Genomic DNA, 21066 nt, shown 5'->3' with positions numbered 1-21066 from the left:
TCTTATGAGGCTCGGTACCACCAATGGAGAGGCACAATAAAAGAATGTTGTGGAGGCCAGCTCCACCGTTAATCTTACGGCAGGTTAGGATCCTAAATTTCTGCCTACTACGAGAGGGGCTCCAACCAAAACACCTGAAGGGCTGTGGCATGACCGTAGTCCCACATTTTAGGCAAGGGCAATTCTGGGTCCAGATCAGCATAGTGCCCCCTTAGGTTATACAGGTTTCCGTAATATAGATGAAAAATGTCCACGATGGCAGTGGGGTCGTTCATGAGGCGGTCAGAGCCATCTCGATTACAGGGGATGCATGTTGCAGACACACGGGGATGCAGGCGTTTGGCTAATGAAAGGCCACATTTATCGGCGAACTCGTAGTAATGCTTTTTCAGCCTATCCCTATGTGACACATACATTTCATCTAGGAAAGCATGAAGCTCTTCTCGAACGTTGAGCTCGTTAAAAGTAGTGTCTGCCAGAGTCCGCTTGTAAGCACACTCTAGAGAGTGAATCCTAGAAAGAAGAGATCAACGTGGATCGTTCCTTCTTGAGCCACAAGCCATGTTTAACGAAGACCCCACAGAGGACTCACTTAAGGGCTTTTCACTGCCACGGAAGAGGCGTCGGGTCATGCGCATGGGTGAGCTCAAATTCCTGGATCACTGCTATATCATTGGAATGGCAAAGTGAAAGGACTCGGGTTGAGGCCAGGGATTGCGAAGGACAAGAAAACTGGAGTTTGGGCCTACCACAAAACTGAGCCCATCTGCACCGAGGGGGGCCAGGAGAGGGATGATGACTAACTAAGAAGAAGTCTAAACGACCGTAAGAGTCGTGAACAGGGGAGTGGTAAGTAAAGTCCCCAGAGCTTGGGGGTTGAAGATCCTCCAAACATCCACAAGTCGATTGATATGTAAGAATGAGCTTAAGACTACGCAGCTGGGCGGGGAGGCATCGACAGCCGGATCAAGTACAAAGTTAGTCCTTGTGTACAAGGAGAGGGAGACAAGCATTCAGTCTATTAGCCAAGAGCTTAGTGAAACGCTTCAGGTCGGTGTTCAGTAAAGCTATTGGGCGATAATTGGCACAGTCACTAGAGTCTTTACCTGGTTTGGGGATCAGCGTGAGATGGGAGTGGGGCATCGAGGGGGGGGGAGGATTGGGGAGCCATAAAGGAAGGAGTTAAGGAGGGTCTAGAGGTGGCCAGAGAGTTCACCCTGAAAAACTTTGTTGTAATGGGTAAAACCATCTGGTCCTGGGGATTTACCATTGGGGAGATCTTTAAGGACATCTGCTAGCTCCTCTGGCAAGATGGGAGAGTTCAGACAGAGGAAAGAAAGGAAGCAGAGGAAGAAAGGCGTGGCAGGTGGCATGCCGCCAAGTAGTCCGCAAGCTCGGAGTTTCCATTTGCACTAGTGAGTGTCTGTTGGAGCGGCAGGTTATATAATTTGGTGTAATAGGATTGGAACAATAGGGCTACAGCATCTGGGTGGTGTTGAAGGGAACCAGAGGAGTCACAGACAGAGTGTGGGGTGAAAGCTGCACGCTGATTCCTAAGGGTCCTGGCCAGCAGCGTATGGGATTTATTGCCGCGCTCAAAGAACCGTTGGCGGGAATACAAAAGAAGCCGTTGCACGTGTCGAGTCTCCAGAGCACAGAGATCTGCCCGAGCAAGGACAAGGCGAAATAGGACCCCCAGGGATGAACGAGCAGCTAAGTCAGATGACAGTGATGCTATCTTGGAACGGAGCTTTCATTCTTGGACCTGCCTATCCCATTTAAACCTAGAAGCCAGGGCAATACAATGGCCTCTCATGACAACCTTATGTGCTTCCCAAAGAAACGTAGGAGAGCTCACTGAAACGAGGTTATCTTGAAAGTAGTCAGTCAGGTGTGCACACAAATAAGCAAGCGAAGTTGGGGACTTAAGCAGGGACTTGTTTAGGCGCCACTGGCATCGACGCACACTCTGTGGAGTAGGAGAAAGGGTAACCACTACAGGGGCATGGTCAGACCAAGAGATGGGGCCCATGCCCGTGTCTATAAGAAGGTGAAGTGCTAGGGCATTTCCAAAAAAGTAGTGAAGGTGCATGTGTGTGTTGTGAGGGAGAGAAAAGAAGGTAAAGGAGCGGGCAGTGGGATTATCTACAAGCCAAAGGTCATATAAGGCATGAGTTGACGGAATTCCCAGGCTAAAAGAGCCTGATGGCGGGGAGTTGGGGCCTGAGAGACCGACATGCGGTCCGCTCACTCAGAAAAAATCATATTAAAATCCCCCCTATCATCCAGGCTGCCAGTGGAAGGGAGCGTAACCAAGAGAAAACTCGACGCAAAAAAGGAATTTGACCAGAATTAGGGGCGTAAATGTTACATAAAACTACAGGAGAACATATCTCGTTCTATCTCTCCTCCCTTTCCTTTTTCTTTTTCCTTCTCTTTTCTCTTTCTTTCTCTCTCCTCCCCCCCTCAGCATGGGACTCTCTCTAGTGCCCTTCTCAATTTACGCCAATGGGTGGTCTATCCTAGAGGAGTGCTCTGCTTGCTCTGGAGTGAAGGGTCCAACGTGACTTTTCTCCGAGTGATACGCTTTCGCGAGGACGCGGCCCCCTTTCCTTCTCCTCTCCGAGGTACCATATGTTTATTGCCGTTAGGCCGCGTCATCTAGCGCTTAGATCCCTCTCCAGGGTTTGCTGTCATATAAGGCCATGGGTCAAACCGGTTTCCCTGTTGTTGGGGAGGGAGATATCCAGGGTAGAACAAAGTGTCCAAGTCCTCATAAGCTCAGAGTAGCAGAGCAGTCCTCATGCCTAGCCGTCAGGACATAGGGGAAGCCCCAACGGTATGGGATCTGGCGATCTCGAAGGAGCTGAAGGAGAGGGCACAGATGTCTTCTCTTTTGAAGTGTAATCAACGAAAGGTCCTGGTATAGTTGAATCTTCGCCCCACCAAAATCAATTTCCTTGAGCCTATGAGCTTTGGATAGTATAGCTCTTTGAGTGCGAAGTCGTGGACGCAACAAACAGCATCACGGGGAATGGAGCCAGTAGTTTCAGACGCAAGGCCCTGTGGACCCTATCCAACTTGATTTTATGTGTGGAGGGCTCCTGCAAGATAGTGTTGAAGATAGTTTCCAACGTAGCGTGCAAGTCCTCTTCATGAGCGACCTCCGGGAGCCCCCTGATTCTAATGATGTTGCGTCTGCCCCAATTATCAAGGTCCTCCAAATGACATTGCATGTCATTAACAGCATGAGTGTGAGAGGCAACAGTGTCTTGTAACTGGGAAATGTAGGAGTGGGTCTGATCATGATCATCCTCCAGGGTATCAACCCGCCGTGCAATGTGCTGAAAGTCCTGTTTAAGGGAGGAAATTTCTGAGCGAATCTTTGCTCGGCAGGCAGCTGTAACCTTAGTAACCAGGGAAAAATCCTCCTTTAGAGGGTAGCCGAGAAAGATAGTCCATCCAAGGCGGAGGAGCAGAGTAATCCTGAGGAGGGTGGGGGCTGGAGGAGAGCTGTGTGGGGGCAGCAAGGGGCGATAGAGTTGGAGTCACCCCAATATCAAGGTCTTCTTCCAAAGGGCATGGAGAAGAAGCCTCCATTGTGGTGTGCTATTTCTCCTTTAAAGAGGACCTTTCATCAGATTGGGCACAGGCAGTTCTATATACTGCTAGAAAGCTGACAGTGCGCTGAATTCAGTGCACTGTCGGCTTTCCCGATCTATTCCCCGGGTAAAGCGCTATCTGTCCCGGTACCGTAGCGCTTTATAGTCAGAAGGGCGTTTCTGACAGTTAGCCAGGGATGCCCTTCTGCCCAGCAGCGCCTATCGCGCTGTAGAGTGTGAGTGGGGAGGAACTCCCCCTCCCGCTCCTGATAATACTCGTCTATGGACGAGCTGTGTGAGCAGAGGGAGGGGGCGTTCCTCCCCGCTCCACAGTACAGCACGATAGGCGCTGCTGGGCAGAAGGGCGTCCCTGGCTAACTGTCAGAAACGCCCTTCTGACTATAAAGCGCTACAGTGCCGGGACCGATAGCGCTTTACCCCGGGCACAGATCGGGAAAGCCGACAGTGCGCTGAATTCAGCGCACTGTCAGCTTTCCAGAAGTATATAGAACTGCCTGTACCCAATCTGATGAAAGGTCCTCTTTAAAGGAGAAATAGCACACCACAATTTGTACTTAATATCTCCGGATTAGAGATGAGTGAATACTATTCGAAACGGAGGTTTCGAATAGCACGCTCCCATGGGAATGAATGAGCGTGCCGGCTGCATCCATTCATTCCTATGGGAGCGTGCTATTTGAATTGGCCGTTTCGAATAGTATTCGCTCATCTCTAATCCGGAGTATGGGAATACCATATATGTGGTTTCAAATTGTAAAGCTGTATGAGCACACAGTGAGTCAGAGGGGACAAAACACTTAGGAATCACAAATTACTTTGTAATAAGTGAAGCAATTATTGGTAAGTGTAATTTTCATCTTTGTCTTTTTCTATGAGAATTTGATGGTGACCCAGACCAAGCTATACACCCAGCAGTTAAGGCTAAAAATCCCACATCAATATTAGGTGGCCACTTGTACATTCTGTACAGATAACAGACCCAGTGCTGTATATGGGTACAATTTAAAAAAAAAAAAAAAAAGCCAGAAATTAGGCAGTATTGGAGTGTCAGTACAAACCCCATTATTAAGTAAAGCCTTGAACAGAGCATGCTTTGAAGTGAATCTGAAATTTCTGCTCTATAATGATGATCCACAACAGTGCCTGCCTCACAGTGACCCCATATTTCACTATTTCACATTCCAAATTTGCATGTTGTCTATTGCATATATCCATTTACATTGCAATAGACAAGTCCCTGTTCCTTTTCAACTGGAGGCATGTATTCTACCAATACCTGCCAAGAGAAACTGCAGATTTTTCTGCGCAGTGCACAAAAATCTTACGACCTCTCTAAAAATCACAGGTTGTACAATCTCTCAGAAATGGCAGCTGGGCACTATATATTGAGAACATGTTCGTCAAATATAAGGACACGATGTTCTGTTACTGAACACAGTTGATCTGTTACTGTACAAGATACTGACTCCTCGAACCCAGGCTGTAACCTTTGCATATAATGAACACATGACAAATTGCTGATGTGATACAGTGCTCTCTGTAATAGCTAAATTTTCGTACCAAAAGCTGCATGTGTGCATTATACAAATGGTTCTGTCCAATGCATACATGCTATTGCAAATTACTGGCCAAATGGAGACATAACTTGATTTTCAAGAGGTATTAAGGCCATAATACTTGGCAATTTGGAAGTATGGGCTACATTAATTCCAAAGGAGAGGTTTCCCGTATTGTACTTAAAAGAAGGGAAAAAACCAAAAGAGGTGTGTTAGAAAAGGGGAATAAGGAGGGATGATATTTAACAATGTGGAACCTGTGCAGAAAAGCTAGTCTCTGCATAAATACACAGGCCTTTTCAAGAACCCTTTAAAGAGACTCATTGGGAAAAAAATAATTTTACCACTCATACCTTTTGTACGTAAATCACCTCAGTAGTTTTTGAATGAGCCCGTTTTTTATTAATATGCTAATTATCCATCAGCATGTTCCCTGGAAGTCTGACTCTGAACAGTCTGCTATTCTTTCCTGTGTGTACAGCACATGCTACTGCTGATGAGTTATCTTCCTGCTCGTGCACACACATAGGAGAGAGGGTGCACGATGGCGGGAAGTTAATTAGCATATGAATAAAAACGGGCTCATTAAAAAAAAAACAAAAAAAACAAAACAAAAAAAAAATCTACTGAGGCGATTAGAAGGTATGTGTGAAATAACCTTTCTAAAGGCTATGCAAGTATGTGCTTAGTTAAAAATGACTTTTCCCAATGATGGAGCCCCTTTAACTGTATTGGTCCCTTGAAAAATAGGTTTTTGAAATTATCTTGGAAAATTCCTCTTGGACTTATAAGCCTGAAAATAAAGTTTAAAAATTGGTGTCAAAACTAAAACGACATTTCACAAATTTATATTTATTTACTAATATGAGTGGTACAATTATTTATATGAAAAGTAGATCATTTAAACTTTGTGAAAATTTGTAGTTAGGTGATTATTTGAAAAATAACTGAACCTGAACATCAATTAGGATAAAAATTTGTGATTTTGTTCACAATGATCATTTTAGTTTGTTTATGAAAATATGTGAGGTTCTACTTCCAGTTTCGAACAAATACCTTCAAACCTAAACTTCTAATAAATATAGACCCCAGAGAATAATTAGAGGCCCGGAGGAGGTGATCAAACTTTTTTTTTTTGTTAAAAAAAAAAACAAAACAAAAAAAACAAAAACAAAAAAAACTACCTTGGACTTTGGCAGTTATGCCTGAAGTCAAGGACTGCTGAGGCGTGTGATTGGGCCACAGCGTTCACGTGACACTAAGGCCTTAGCAGTCCCTGATGTCAGGCAGAAGCTTTGAAGCACCTTTCAAGAACCTAGTTGGGTTGAGTAACACTTTTTATGTTTGATCACCTCCTTCTTCCTCCGCTTATTGTACTTTGGGGATCTAAAGAGACCTCAGAGTATAATAGGAGTTTAGGTTCTTCAGATTTGGTGCAATTTTTGGAAGTGGGGATGTAATTAACGTATTTTGGTGTTTTTTTTTCCCACTTTGTTTTAAATAGAGATGAAATTGTAGTTCACATAAGACGACAAGACCATGTTGCGTTAAATAGTAACCGAAGAATAATCTGGTGCCCCTATATTCCTGATGAAAGCGAGGAGAATTTGTCAGAGGACTCTAGCCAGACTGTTGCCTTATTACATCAAGACATGGTAAAAGATTAATTTTTTTGCTCCATGCACCAATTATTAAAAATCAGACAACAAATGTGAAACATAAAGTTTTAATTATTAAATCCAAAACTTATCTGGAGAAAAATCAAAAATCTCATTCTTACTAGACCTACTGCCTTTTTGTGTAGTCCTGTATTTTGGTGATTGGTTTCCTTGAAGTGGTTTATTAAATGTTGCTGAAGACCTTGTTGCTGCATGGTGACTCAGACATAAGGATTATTGATATGTGAGACATATGGAGGTAATAATTAAGTATCTTCATTACGGAGGTCCTTTATTAGTACCCCCATATATCTCACATATTATCAACACTTATTTGAAGCACACGGGTTAATGTACATCATGGTGTAAACTGCTATTAAAGGGATCTTATCATACAAACCCTTTCTTTGTATGTCGGAATAGCCTTTCGTTGTTTTCTCTACGCCGCCATTCCGTAGGAATCCCGGTTCTTGTCGGTATCCAAATGAGTTCTCTCTCAGCACTGGGGGCGGGTCACAGCACTCAAACAGCACTGGGGGTGTCCCCAATGCTACAAGAGAACTCTCTCCAGCGTCGCCTCCATCTTTGTCAGCAGCATCCTCTTCATCTTCTTCTTCCGTCGCAGGTTTCCGACTTCTAGGCCTTGGGCAAAGCCGACTGCGCATTCCCACAGGCCACGAGAAAATGGCCGCTTGCACATTATTGTAAGAGGCCATTTTCTTGTGGCCTGTGGGCATGCACAGTCTGCTCTGCCTGAGGCCTAGAAGTTACAAGCCACCGCCGGAAGAAGAGGATGAAGAGGATGCTACTGATAAAGATGGAGACTGCGCAGGAGATAGTTCTCTTGCAGCATTGGGGTCGCCCCCAGAACTCATTTGCATGCCAACAAGAACCGTGATTCCTACGGAACAACGGCACGGAGAAGAATAGCCTTTCTTAAGGCTATTCTGACTTGTTACTCAGAAAAAAAGGTTTATAGGATAGGATCCCTTTAATGTGAAGCACAACATTGAGTTACTAAAACTAAATTATACCCCCAAATAGCTGACATTAATAGGAGTAGTAACCCAAACTTGTACCTGATGCTTGTGTGTGTGTGTGTTCATCACTGCTGACAGGATCCTTGATCTGTATAGTTATAGCTCCGCCTCATGGGCTTTCCCAGGCTTTCCCTCACCCTCTCTCATTGGTGAGCAGAGAGGGAAGCCAGAGATGGGAGAGCGTCCTGAGAGCACTGAAGGGATGCTGCCTCTTTTAATTCCTGCATGTCCTGTGCTGGCTGCAGTGCCAGCAAAATATGCCAAGCGTGCCAAGGGTTACCGACCCCTGCTCTGCAACCTTTATTAAGTGGAATGTTAAAGGGGCTCTGTCACTGGTAAAAGTCATTTTTATCTAAACACATGCTTGCATAGGCTTTAGAAAGTCTATTCCACACTTTCCTTTTGTATGTAGATTGCCTCAGTGGTCTCTGAATAAGTCCGTTTTTATTAATATGCTAATGAGCTTCCAGTCAGCACAGGAAGTTCCCAGCAGCCTCCTCTCTTCTATTAGCTTCCTGTTTGCTTAACACACATAGAAGAAAAGTCATCATCAGCAGCAGCATTCTCCCATAGAAAACAATAGGAGAGGTGTGCACGATCTATCGTGCACCAGTCTAATTAGCATATGAATAAAAACGGACTTATTCAGAAACCACTGAGGCAATCTACATACTATAGGTAGGTGTGAAATAGACTTTCTAAAGGCTATGCAAAGGTGTGATTAGTTATAAATGACTTTTCCTAGTGATAGAGCCCCTTTAATACTACAGATCTGTAGCCATTAAGGTTTGTCGGATGAGGTAACTTTGGAACTGGTACCACACAAGATAATTTCCACAGTTGTGGTACCATTCCTAGCTTCAGGCTCATATTGAGCATATGTGTAATAACAGCACACAGCAGGTCCCCGCAAATCTTTAGTCTTGCACTGATTACAACTGGCATTGCGGCCTTGCCCATCTTAATCTTTGAGTTCCTTCCTCACTTGCGCTTTTGTGAAGAGCAGTTGCTGCCAGATGATGGGGCTGAGGTCCGTATGGGACAAAGGATTGAATGATATGCTAGGGTGCGAGATGCTGATATGGTGTACTTACTGGTGTACTAACTGTGGTCATCTTACCCCAATCAGGATGTCACCACTTCTGATCTGTTAAGGGGAACAGACTGTCAAATGCTGGAATGTACTTTAAAAGTTTTGTTTATTTTTCACTTTAATCCACATCCTGACTTAAAAATAAAATAAAAAAAGTTTTTATTGCGTATTTTTCGGACCATAAGACGCACTAAGGTTTTAGAGGAGGAAAATAGGGAAAAAAAAATTTTAAGCAAAAAAAAAATTGGTAAAATATTTAATAACCTAATAATATAATATTTCACCAATGTAAATAGAACTGGGGGTTTTCGGACACAGGGATACCAAATGTGTATGTGTTTCAACAGTAATGTTTTTGTTTTATATGTATTCTAGGGATATGGAGGTGATTTGAACATATATATATATATGTATGTATGTATGTATATATATATATATATATATATATATATATATATATATATATATATATGTGTGTGTGTTGTTTTAATTAAAATTGTTTCATGCACTTTGTGCACAGGTTTAGCAACCATGGATGGAAAGAGACACGCTGCAGTGAAGCTATGCAAGAAGAGAAAAAGGGGCGGGCCAGACGGGTGAAGGAGGTGTGGTTTTCTAAGCAAACTTGAAAACACGCCTCTTTCACCCGTCTGGCTCGTCCCTCCTTCACTGCCTCTCAGATCTTGCTCCTGCAATGAAGCCACACAGGCAGGGAAGTAGGGGCGGGTCAGACGGGTGAAGTAGGCGTGGTTTCAAGCTTGCCAAGAACCACGCCTCCTCCCATCTGGCCCGCCCCTCCTTCCCAGTCTGTGTGGCTTCATTGCAGGAGCGAGATCTGAGAGGCAGAGAAGGAGGGGCGGGCCAGACGGGAGAAGGAGGCGTGGTTTTCTCGGCAAGCTTGAAACTACGCTTCCTTCACCTGTCTGGCCCGCCCCTACTTCCCTGCCTCTCATATCTCGCTCCTGCAATGACGCGACACAGGAGGGAAGGAGGGGCAGACCAGGCAGGCACCGTGCTGCTCTCCTTTTGATTCGCACAGACGGGACACAGACGCTGCACACGCTGCATTCGGACTATAAGACACGCACACATTTTTCTCCCATATTGGGAGGAAAAAAAGTGCGTCTTATAGTCCGAAAAATACGGTATATATTTTTGTATGCTAAATAACACTCAACTATAGACCTTTTTTTCTCATTTTGTGTTTTAATTCTAGGCTGAGGTTTGGGATCTGGACATTATAAGAGCAAACCATAGCTCATGGCCTACTCTTATCAGTGACATCAAGGAAGGATTTATATCGGTGACTGGACATTCTGGTGTATGTTATTTATTTTACTTGTGTGTACATGTTATTTATCAGATACAAATTTTTGTTTCATTAGTATGTTGTTTTTTCGTGTGATAAATAAATGTTAACTATGCCTCTAACATAACAATTAATAACAATTGACAGTCTGAGAACCAAGCATAAGCCTCATTCATGTCCATGGTCTCATTACACAATATGTGATATTGTGAATATAGTCAGGATAAAACAATTGGTGCACTGAGCTGATCGATGGAGCAATTTGTGGTTTGTTGGGTTGTTCTTTTGTTCAAGAGACTACCCAGATGGGTTGTATCGGATTAAACCAACAGCAGTTGTTCCTATGACCCCAAACTGGGATGGAAAATGATTCAGAGGTATGGCCGACTAGGCGCCCCTTAAAAATTGGAAATCGTGAGCCAAGTAACGGGTGAATCATTTCCAATCAGAACAAAACTTGATTGCACCTAATCATATGTGATTTATGTCTTGACCTGCCAATGCGGGCTTCAATATGTGGGCCGCACAATTGAGTTTACTCGAGAGGATCAATAAACACTGTTCAAATGTACTAAATGGATACAAAAACACAGCATCTCATGGCATGCAAAACTCAGACATAACAGTGATTTTAAAGATTTTATTACCACTCATTTAGAACAGATCCCCAGTGACTCTCTCTAAATTGGTTTGATTTACGTAAAAGAAGGAAATGTATTGGATCTACAAATTACAAACATTGACTCCGTGGGGCCTTCATGAAGCACTAGAAGACATTTCCAACAATTAATGACTCATTAGGTATCCTACAGTAATATTTGTATACCATTGATTGTTTTTAGGCATATTTTTAGAATCACACCCCCCCCCCCCCCAAATTCATCATGTTTTATTTAATATATTTATTTTATTTATCTAAACTGGGAAAACTTACTGACTCGAGTATGGGGGGGGGGGGGGGGAGGGATGCAGCACTCATCTAGTCCCTATTACTAAAACTAAGGTGACGGTTTCCTAACACTAAACTACTATATTTATTATTATTATTATTATTGTTTTATTATAAAAAAAAAAAAAACACAAAAAAACGAGGACAAACAGACAAGGCGCAGGCAATACAACAAAGATGGGACACAGGTAAGGAGGTGGACGGGCGGGGAAATTCAGGTGGTGCAATAAGGAGGTGGGCAGAGGGGGAAATTCAGGTGGTGCAATAAGGAGATGAGCAGAGGGGGAAATTCAGGTGGTGCAATAAGGAGATGAGCAGAGGGGGAAATTCAGGTGGTGCAATAAGGAGATGGGCAGAGGGGGAAATTCAGGTGGTACACAGAAGTGGGCACAAACACACTGGAACAGAGTTTTGAATATATTTCAAAATAGCTCAGCACAGCAACCACTAGCAACCTCTCTCAATTACTGAATAAACCCAACAGAGAAGATGGGGGATGTTGCAAGATGTAGTAGCAGTTCTGTGACAGCACTGATCGCTCCTATTGGTCAGTAGTCAGTGACTAACCAATGGCGATCAGGGGGCAGGACTACTACTACAGTAGCCAATCACAGCAATGGTGCCAATGAACATCTGGATAGATGGAGAAATGCAAACAGCAGCATATCGCTCACACATGCAATGGCGTTCTTGATTCACAGCAGGATAAACATGCATAGCGATTGCATATTGGTGATCGCTGCCATTGCAAACATTGTTCAAGATCCTAACAGGCAACCGCCGCCATTTTTCTCTGGCGCCTCATGCCAGGGTTTGGTGCATCATACTGGGACCTCATGTTGCAGGCTGTGATGGTCTGCTGTCCCTTACAGCAGCCATCACAGCAGGAATTTTATTTATTTGCAGCGACGAGACTCACATGGCAGGAGTCGCACTTCCGCGGTCGCCGCCGTTATCCACGTGACTAATGGCGGCGATCGCTGAAGTGGGCCCGCTGCCATTTGTCATCTGGCAGTTAGTTGGGATGGTCTGCTGTCTCACACAGCAGGCCATCCCAGTTTATACGCACAATGAAACAAAATAGCAGCAATCCCACTTTGGCGATCGCCGCCATTAATATTCTATCAGTCAGTGACTAATGGTGGCGATCGCTAATGTGGGACCGCCACCATTTGTTTTTTTTTTTCTTGCCTGTGATGGTCTGCTGTAGGGAACAGCAGCCATCACAACTTTTTTCTGTGAAACGGAGGCAGGAGAGTGAGGGGAAGCTGGTCAGTAATATTACTGACCTGAGCGTTAACGTAGTACATGCGAGGACGTACTTTTACTGAGCTGAGTGTTAAGGGGTTAATGAATCCACCATCACCACTTCCTGGGGCAGAGAGTTTGAGCCTCGCTGTTCTTACTGTAAAGAATCACCTTCTATGTTTCTGGTGAAACTTTCTCTTCTCCAGACGTAGAAGATGTCCTCTTGTCACTGTCACTGGACAAGGAGTAAAAATATCCTTAGAAAGTTCTTTGTATTGTCCCTTCATGTATTTGTACATTATTACTTTCCCTGTAGACGTCTTTTCTCTAAACTGAATAACCCCAAGTTTGTTAATCTATCGTTGTACTCCAGTCCACCCATTCACTTAATCATTTTGGTTGCCCGTCTTTGCACTTTTTCAAGTTCACTTATGTCTTTCTTGTATATCGGGGCCCAAAATTGCGCACAATATTCTAAGTGTGACCGTACTAGTGAAAATTGCACACAATATTCTAAGTGTGGCCGTACTAGTGATTTGTACAGAGGCTTAACTATGTCTTTTTCATGAGAATCTATACCTCTTTTGATGCATCCCATAATTTTATTTGCCTTGGCAGCAGCTGCCTGACACTGGTCATTAAAGGTAAGCTTGCTGTCCACCAAAATCCCTAAGTCTTTTTCATTGGCAGTCTTACCCAGTAATTTACTATTAAGTACATACCGTAGTCATACATGTTGTTACGTCGACCAAAGTGCATTACCTTACATTTGTCAACATTAAACTTCATTTGCCAAGTCTCGGCCCATGCATTCAGTTTCCTTAGATCCCCTTGTAATATACTACTATCCTCCCCATTATTGATTACCTTACAAAGTTTAGTATCACCTGCAAATATGGACCCCCTGCTTTGTAAACCCTCTACCAGCTCATTAATAAAGATATTAAACAAGAGAGGACCTAATACTGACCCCTGCGGCACCCCACTGGTGACTGACCCAGTCTGAATATTTACCATTAACAAGTACCCTCTGTTTCCTATCAATGAGCCAGTTGCTAACCCAAATGCATATGTTTTCCCCCAGTCCCAACATTCTCATTTTGCATACCAACAGTTTATGTGGAACAGTATCAGAAGCCTTTGAAAAGTCCAGGTACACCACATCTACTGCATTACCCATGTCCAGTCCTGAACTGACCTCCTCATAGAAGCTGATCAGATTAGTCTGACAGGACCGATTCTTCATAAACCCATGCTGATTGGGTGTTATAAGATTATTTACATTGAGATACTCCAGGATAGCATCTCTTAGAAAGCCCTCAAATATCTTTCCCACCACAGAAGTCAAGCTTACTGGCCTATAGTTTCCAGGTTTCACTTTTAGACCCCTTTTTGAAAATTGGCACCTCATTTGCTATTCGCCAACCCCGTGGAACAGACCCAGTCATTACTGAATCCGTAAATATTAGATACAAGGGTCTATCCATGACCATGCTTAATTCCCTCAGAACTCGGGGGGTAGTGTGTATTCCATCTGGACTGGGCGATTTCTCTCTTAGTGTTTTGCAGGCGGTGCCGTACTTCTTCCTGGGTTAAGCAGGTGACAATTGAGAGTTAATATTACCTCTAATCATTTTGCTGGCCAATGGATTTTCTTGTGTAAACACTGTAGAGAAGAAGGCATTTAATAATACTTGTGCTTTTTCCTCATCCTCCTCCACCATTACACCCAGATTATTTTTGAGAGTGCCCACATTGTCAGTTTATTCTCTTATTTATGTAATTGAAGAATAATTTTGGATTACTTTTACTTTCCTTGGCAATTTTTCTCTCAGCCTCAATCTCCGCCTCCTTTATTTGTCTTTTGCACAATTTATTTTTCTCCTTTATAGTTTTTTAATTCTGTGTCGTTTCTTTCTTGTTTTAGTACTTTAAATGCTTCCTTTTTATCGCTCATTGCATTCTGTACCGTTTTACTTCGCCATATTGGTTTTCCATGATTTCTGCTTATTCCCATAGGGTGTGTTTTCTAGTGCTCTTATTTAGTATATTTTTGAAGATGTCCCATTTAGTTTGTGTTTTTGTCACATTGAGGACGTTGTCCCAGTTTATGCTGCTAAGCTCCTCGTAAAATTGGCCTTCCTTAATGTGTACAAGAAAACTTATTATGTTATAGTCACTATTATTCAGATGCCCCCCCAACCTCCACTTTTGACAGTGAGTCAGGTTCATTTGTTAAAATTAGGTCTTAAAGTGTCTCGCCTCTTGTTGGGTCCTGCACTAGTTGCGATAGGTAATTATCTTTTATTACTGACAAGAACCTGTTCCCTTTGTTGGATCTGCAGGTTTCTGCCTCCCAGTTGATATGTGGGTAGTTGAAATCCCCCATAATAATGACTTTATTATGCTTTGCAGCCTCATCTATTTGTTTTATTAGTATATTTTCAGCTTCTTCCGTTATATTTGGAGATTTATAACAAACCCCTATCAGTATTTTATTTTTTGTCCCTCCCATAATTTCCACCCATAAGGACTCCACATATTCATTTTCTTCTCAGATGTCTTCACGCAGGACTGGCTTAATGCAGGATTTTACGTATAAACAAACCCCTCCCCCTTTCTTATTTGTACACTCCTTTCTAAACATACTGTACCCTTGTATATTTACAGCCCAGTCATAGCTAAATTCCAGCCATGTCTGACTTACCCCCAACATGTCATAATTTTCTTCCAACATCATTACTTCTAGTTCCTCCATTTTGTTAGTGAGGCTACGGGCATTTGCCCATTTAGATCTATGATCTGGGCTTCCAAATGCGCAATGTGCTTGCATCTTTCACAACAGTATGCCCCCTCAAGCGGCTGCTCAAGCAGAGCATACGTGTTGCAAGATGCACACTGGACAGCATTGGTAAACATGGAACTCATCTTACCTGATGGGGAACATTACAGTAAAACAAACAAATTCAAATAGAGTGGAGGGGTTATCTTTGTAAAGTCCCTGAATCTAAAGTCACTTAATCTTAAGTCACACTTAGACCAAACTACACTCGCAAGCTCACACACTCACTTTATACTTAGCTTTTTTAAAGCTGCTCCAAGCAGAAAGCTGCAACTGCTTCCACTGGCTTTATTTTTATGTTTATATTTTCGAATGTGTTTTAATAATTTTTTTATATCTGGGAATACATAAACAAAATAAGGAAATTTGGTTTTCACTTTTTTTTATTTTTTATTTAATAACACAAAGTGCTACTGAAAAACTTTATAGTTTTCCCTCTGTTATAATTTTTATTTTGTATGGTGTTTTCGGGGGTGGGGCTATAACATTTAATGACAGCATTTTGTTGGCGTATGATTTTATTTTTAATTAAATGAATAATATATATATTATATTATATATATATATATATATATATATATATATATATATATGTGTGTGTGTGTGTATATATGTATGTATGTATGTATATATTGTTTGTGTAGTGGCCCCATAAGAATTGTCCAATTTTGCACTGGTGTATTTTGTATGTTGTTTGTGTATATGCCCATAAGCATCATGTGATTATGTGTATCTCAGTTTGGATGTCAGTGAAAAACCTGTGATCAGTTGTTATGGATACCTGGAGTAAAGCTGTATCTAATCCTTCCCCGTGTAGTATTGTGTTTAGACGCAAGTATCTAATCCTTGTTGGTGTGGTACTGTGTGCAGATGCACATATCTAATCCTCCGGCATGTGGTACTGTGTGCAGATGCGTGTATCTAATCCTCCCCCGTGTGGTATTTTGTGAAGAGGCGCGTATCTAATCCTCCGGTAAGTGAAACTGTATGCACGTCTGCAAACCGTTTCACTTACCGGAGGATTCGATACGCGCCTCTTCACATAATACCACACGGGGTATTACGGCATGTGGTACTGTGTGCAGACGTGCGTATCTAATCCTCTAGCATGTGGTACTGTGTGCAGACGCATGTATCTAATCCTCTGGCGTGTGGTACTGTGTGCAGATGCGCATATCTAATCCTCCCCCGTGTGGTACTGTGTGCTGAGACGCATATTTGATTCTCTGGCATGTGGTACTGTGTTCAGATGCATGTATCTAATCCTCCAAAGTGTGGTACTGTGTGCAGACACGCGTATCTAATCCTCCCCTGTGTGGTATTGTGTGAAGAGGTGCGTATCTATTCCCACGGCATGTGGTCCTGTGTGCAGACGCGCGTATCTGATCCTCCCCGTGTGGTACTGTGCGCTGAGACACGTATCTAATTCTCTGGCTTGTGCTACTGTGTGCAGAGGCATGTATCTAATCCTCCAAAGTGTGGTACTGTGTGCAGACTCGCGTATCTAATCCTCCCCTGTGTGGTACTGTGTGCAGACACGCATATCTAATCCTCCGCCGTGTGGTACTGTGTGCAGAGGTGCATATCTTATGCTCTAGTGTGTGGAACTGTGTGCAGATGCGTGTATCCAATCCTTTGGCATGTGGTACTGTGTTCAGATGCATGTATCCAATTCCCCGGAGTGTGGTACTGTATGCAGATGCGTGTATCTAATCCTTCGGCACGTGGAACCGTGTGCAGACGCATGTATCTAATCCTTCAGTTTGTGAAACTGTGTGCAGAAGCGCGTATTTAATCCTATGGCGTGTGATACTTTGAACTGTCATTAATGCTATAGTCAATAATAGAGGAGTGTTGGAATCACGATCACTGGGGATTTACCTGGAGGAGAGGACGTCATCTTTATACTCTCTCTGGGAAATATTTACCTAGTGATGGCACCTCAATTTAGTTTAGTCTTAGTGTGGACGTCTTTTAAATATTACCTCTGAATGGAGGATTTTAATTAAGTTATTAAAAGTTATGTTTTATTTATACCTTGATTAAAGATACCATATTCTGTAGGATACTATGTACAGTAAAATTAGCTGCAATACCCGATCTGGAGTTAATAGAATTCACAGAAATGGGTGATGCAAAAAGGCGTCATAGCTTCTCAGCCTGTCCTAACAATAAAAACCAGTACTACAATATGACCACAACTAGTAGGCAATGTTGGTAATGAGTAGAGATGAGCGAACACTGTTCGGATCAGCCGATCCGAACAGCACGCTCCCATAGAAATGAATGGAAGCAACTGGCACGCAGACTTTGCCGGTGGCCGGCCGCTTAACACCCCGCGTGCTGGCCGCTTCCATTAATTTCTATGGGAGCGTGCTGTTTGGAACGGCTGTTGCGAACAGTGTTCGCTCATCTCTAGTAATTAGGCGTATTCTATTAATTGTGAGGTATCCCTAAGATAAATCCGTTCAGCCTTCCATCTACATTCAGTCCAATTATACCATATGGACCTGCTAAGGTATCTCAAATGGGCTATACGAAGAACAAGGCAACCCAATCTCTAGTTATCTCTCTAGCCCCTAAGTGTAGCTTATGGTAGTAAGCTCCACTATATAATGTCACCAATGATATACCCCGTGGGAACAATAAGGTAATACATATAGAGCTAATCCCGCGTGAGCCGGCCCATAATGACTACAGCCCAGCGCCAATGGAGCACTCTAACAGCGATTTCACAAAGCTCACAGCGATTATAGAAAGCTCAACGCGTTTCGCCTGCACATACACAGGCTCATATGCTAAATATGTATGATACTAAAATGATACTAAATATGTATGATATTAACCATGTATGATAAGTGCTGCCTTCCTAATGGAAATCTAACACTGCCAATGGTGTGCGGTAAAAGACACATTTCCTAGGGCACTCATGGTGTGCCCCAGTACTAGTAGAGTAGGCAAATTAATAAGTTATAATCAGCCACTCTGTGAAGTTTATATGCGGTGGTTGACAAAATACTCTGAGAATAACTTCTCTAACATGCCAGAGAAAAACAAATTTTGTGTGAGTGCTTATCGAATTGCAATCTAATCTGAAGGCAACATGTTATAGAGTAGGAGTTGAGCAGATTTAGTTTTGATGGGAAAACATTTGGTAGAACTTGTCATTTTTCCCATTTATTTCTCCATTTTTATTTTTGCTTAGAAAAGAACTGTTGTTTTTTTAAAACTTCCCTTTGAACTTAGTTTCTAAGCATTAAAAAAAACCTGAGAAATAAATGGATAAATAAGTTGTACTGAATAATTTCCAATAAAATTTCAAATCAATCTGATACACTCCTGCATTTATAACAAGCTTACTTCAGATTACACATAATTTTCATGGTGACGTTCATGGTTTCCTTTTAACTTCAGTTGATGTGGTCCCCTGACCATTTAGAACAGATATTCACCATTCATGAGAACCTTGCTCCACAAACTAAGTTTTAAACTTAATGTCAATAATGTGTTTTTATAAGATTTTAAAGAGATTAAACATTTTAACTTTGTGTCCTTTATAGTGTTTAAGTGAGGGAGCTCTTTCTCCTGATGGAACGGTCTTGGCAACTGCTAGCCATGATGGCTATGTGAAGTTTTGGCAGATATATATTGAAGGGCAAGATCAACCAAGGTATGGCTTTATAATTTTTTTTTTAATTTTTTTTTTAGGATTTTAATGTTAGCATAATTTTTCAGATTTAATTCTTAAATGATATATGTCTTGAATGTTTGACTCTGGTCCCTTCTGTACCCACTCTTGATCCCCATATTGCGGCCAGCTGTTGAATCAGACAAAGAATGTCTGAAGGAGCCACTCGCTTTTCACATCTCGTTCTGTATGTTTGTTAATGGCGAATTCCCACTTAAGACTTTATCCCTTTTCCATGCTGGAGGTTTGATACAGAGTCCCCTGTCCCCCAGACTTAAGTTAATTTACTTGTGTGGTGCTGCACCCCAGGGTCGGACTGGCCCACTGGGGAACCGGTGAATTCTCCGGTGGGCCCAGAGCCTTGACTATCGGTCCTCATTTTCCCAATACAGATACATTGGCCAGGGGCCTTATTGGGATTTTCAGGGGCCCTGATGGTCAATGCATTTGCATTGGGAAAATGAGAACTGATAGTGGCAGGGGCCGGATCAGTAACTTCGGGGCCCCAGGCTGCCGGCAGCGTTGTAATGATTCAAGATGGCCGGCTGCCGGCAGTTTCCCAGGGCCCTGACACACACAGAGGACTGCAGGGAGAGCTCATCATAGGATGTCAGCTGCTTCCCCGGTGTCCTCACCGCCAGTTGTATACTATCCCTATTAATATAGGGAGTATACATCTGGAGGAATGAGGACACCGGGGCAGCAGCTGCCATCCTATGAAGAGCTCTCCCTGCAGCCTGGACTCTCTCTCCCCCCCCCCCCCCCAGCAGTGAGTCATCGCTTAGATCGAACTGTGTGGGGACAGGGAGGGGTCTGCTGCTGCGATGCTGCACTTTCTTGTTCACAAATGTATTTTTTTTTCTTTTTGTGGTTAAATGTAATATTTAATATGTATCATGGTGTCTATTATACAACACTACCATACACATATCATTATGATAGACGCCATGATAGTACTTAAAGGGGTTGGACACCCTTAAGCTGAAAAAAATCACAGTGCCCAAGGCAACTCAGAGAGATGGTTATAGGACAAATGTTCTGTAAAAATGAAATTTATCTTTCCTGTTCCCCATTAAAATGAGATTTTGCAGTGTGAGCTCAGCCGGCCTTTGTGCGTGTGACTTCAACAAACTGAAAGTGAAACTCCTGCATTCCAGTGCTGGAGCTGAGGCACATCACAGAGCTGCCTCTTTCCACACATAGGATGTCATCACACAGCTCACCTCAGCACCTCCAGCTAGCAGAATGCGCCGCTCACAGTGGCTGTCACTGTCACAACGCAGGGCTGAATCCTAGGGGGTCCTGCGCAACTAATAGCCGCTGAGGGCTGCTATGATTTGTCCAATTTGAATGGAGCGCCAAATTCAAATGGACTAATCAATGAAATGCCACCGGACACCATCAATTACAATAGGGTTGTGACTAAATCCTATACTCCATAAGGACCTCGTCCTTATTACTTAGTATTAGCCGCCTCAGTGTGATCTATTTCCCATTGAGGTCAGGGGACCTTTTTTTGCCCCCTAGTGGTCAGGTCCTGAAGTGACGTAGTAGAGTAGGTGTAGAGTGCACGCTACCGTTGGAGTCCTTTATGAAAGTGTCTGTTTTAACCTCCCCCCCCCCAAAAAAAAAAAAAATAAAAAAAATAAAAAAATAAAAAACAAAAAAAACAAAACAAAAAAAAAACGGGCACCTATCATTCCGAACAAAAAACAGTAACTGATGGCTATCAGTTACTGTCCTTTATATGTCCACTTCCTATAGACTTCAATGTTAAAAAAAAAAAATATAGAACGAGATTAAAAAAAAATATATAAACAGACACTTGCTATCCGTTTTTTTTTTCTCTAACAGACAGGTCTTGCATGTAGGATATTTTTGTCCGCTGGAAAAAAACCGACATGGGCGTAAATGGACACAACATAAAATCCCACATCTCTCCACCCTCACACTATACAATGCACCCTAGAACTCTCCCCCATAGTGCACCATGCACTTCACATCTCTTCCTCCACTACATGATACATCTCACATCCACTACACAATGCACCCCAGATCTG

General features: G+C 42.8%; 1 protein-coding gene across 2 annotated transcripts in view; it reads left to right on the top strand.

The window, feature by feature from the left end:
- EDC4 (enhancer of mRNA decapping 4) overlaps positions 1 to 21066 on the top strand; it is a 310514-nt gene that overhangs the window by 46453 nt on the left and 242995 nt on the right. For both annotated transcript variants that reach the window (XM_075281772.1, XM_075281771.1), the window contains 3 exons: positions 6684 to 6834; positions 10187 to 10291; positions 18879 to 18988. In XM_075281772.1, coding sequence (XP_075137873.1) covers positions 6684 to 6834; positions 10187 to 10291; positions 18879 to 18988 — 366 coding nt within the window. The remainder of the gene's footprint in view (positions 1 to 6683; positions 6835 to 10186; positions 10292 to 18878; positions 18989 to 21066) is intronic.

The sequence above is a fragment of the Leptodactylus fuscus genome, chromosome 7 (genome assembly GCF_031893055.1).
Source record: "Leptodactylus fuscus isolate aLepFus1 chromosome 7, aLepFus1.hap2, whole genome shotgun sequence".
Lineage (NCBI taxonomy): Eukaryota > Metazoa > Chordata > Amphibia > Anura > Leptodactylidae > Leptodactylus > Leptodactylus fuscus.
The sequence above is the reverse complement of the archived record's forward strand: the minus strand, read 5'-3'. Positions and strand labels throughout refer to the sequence as shown.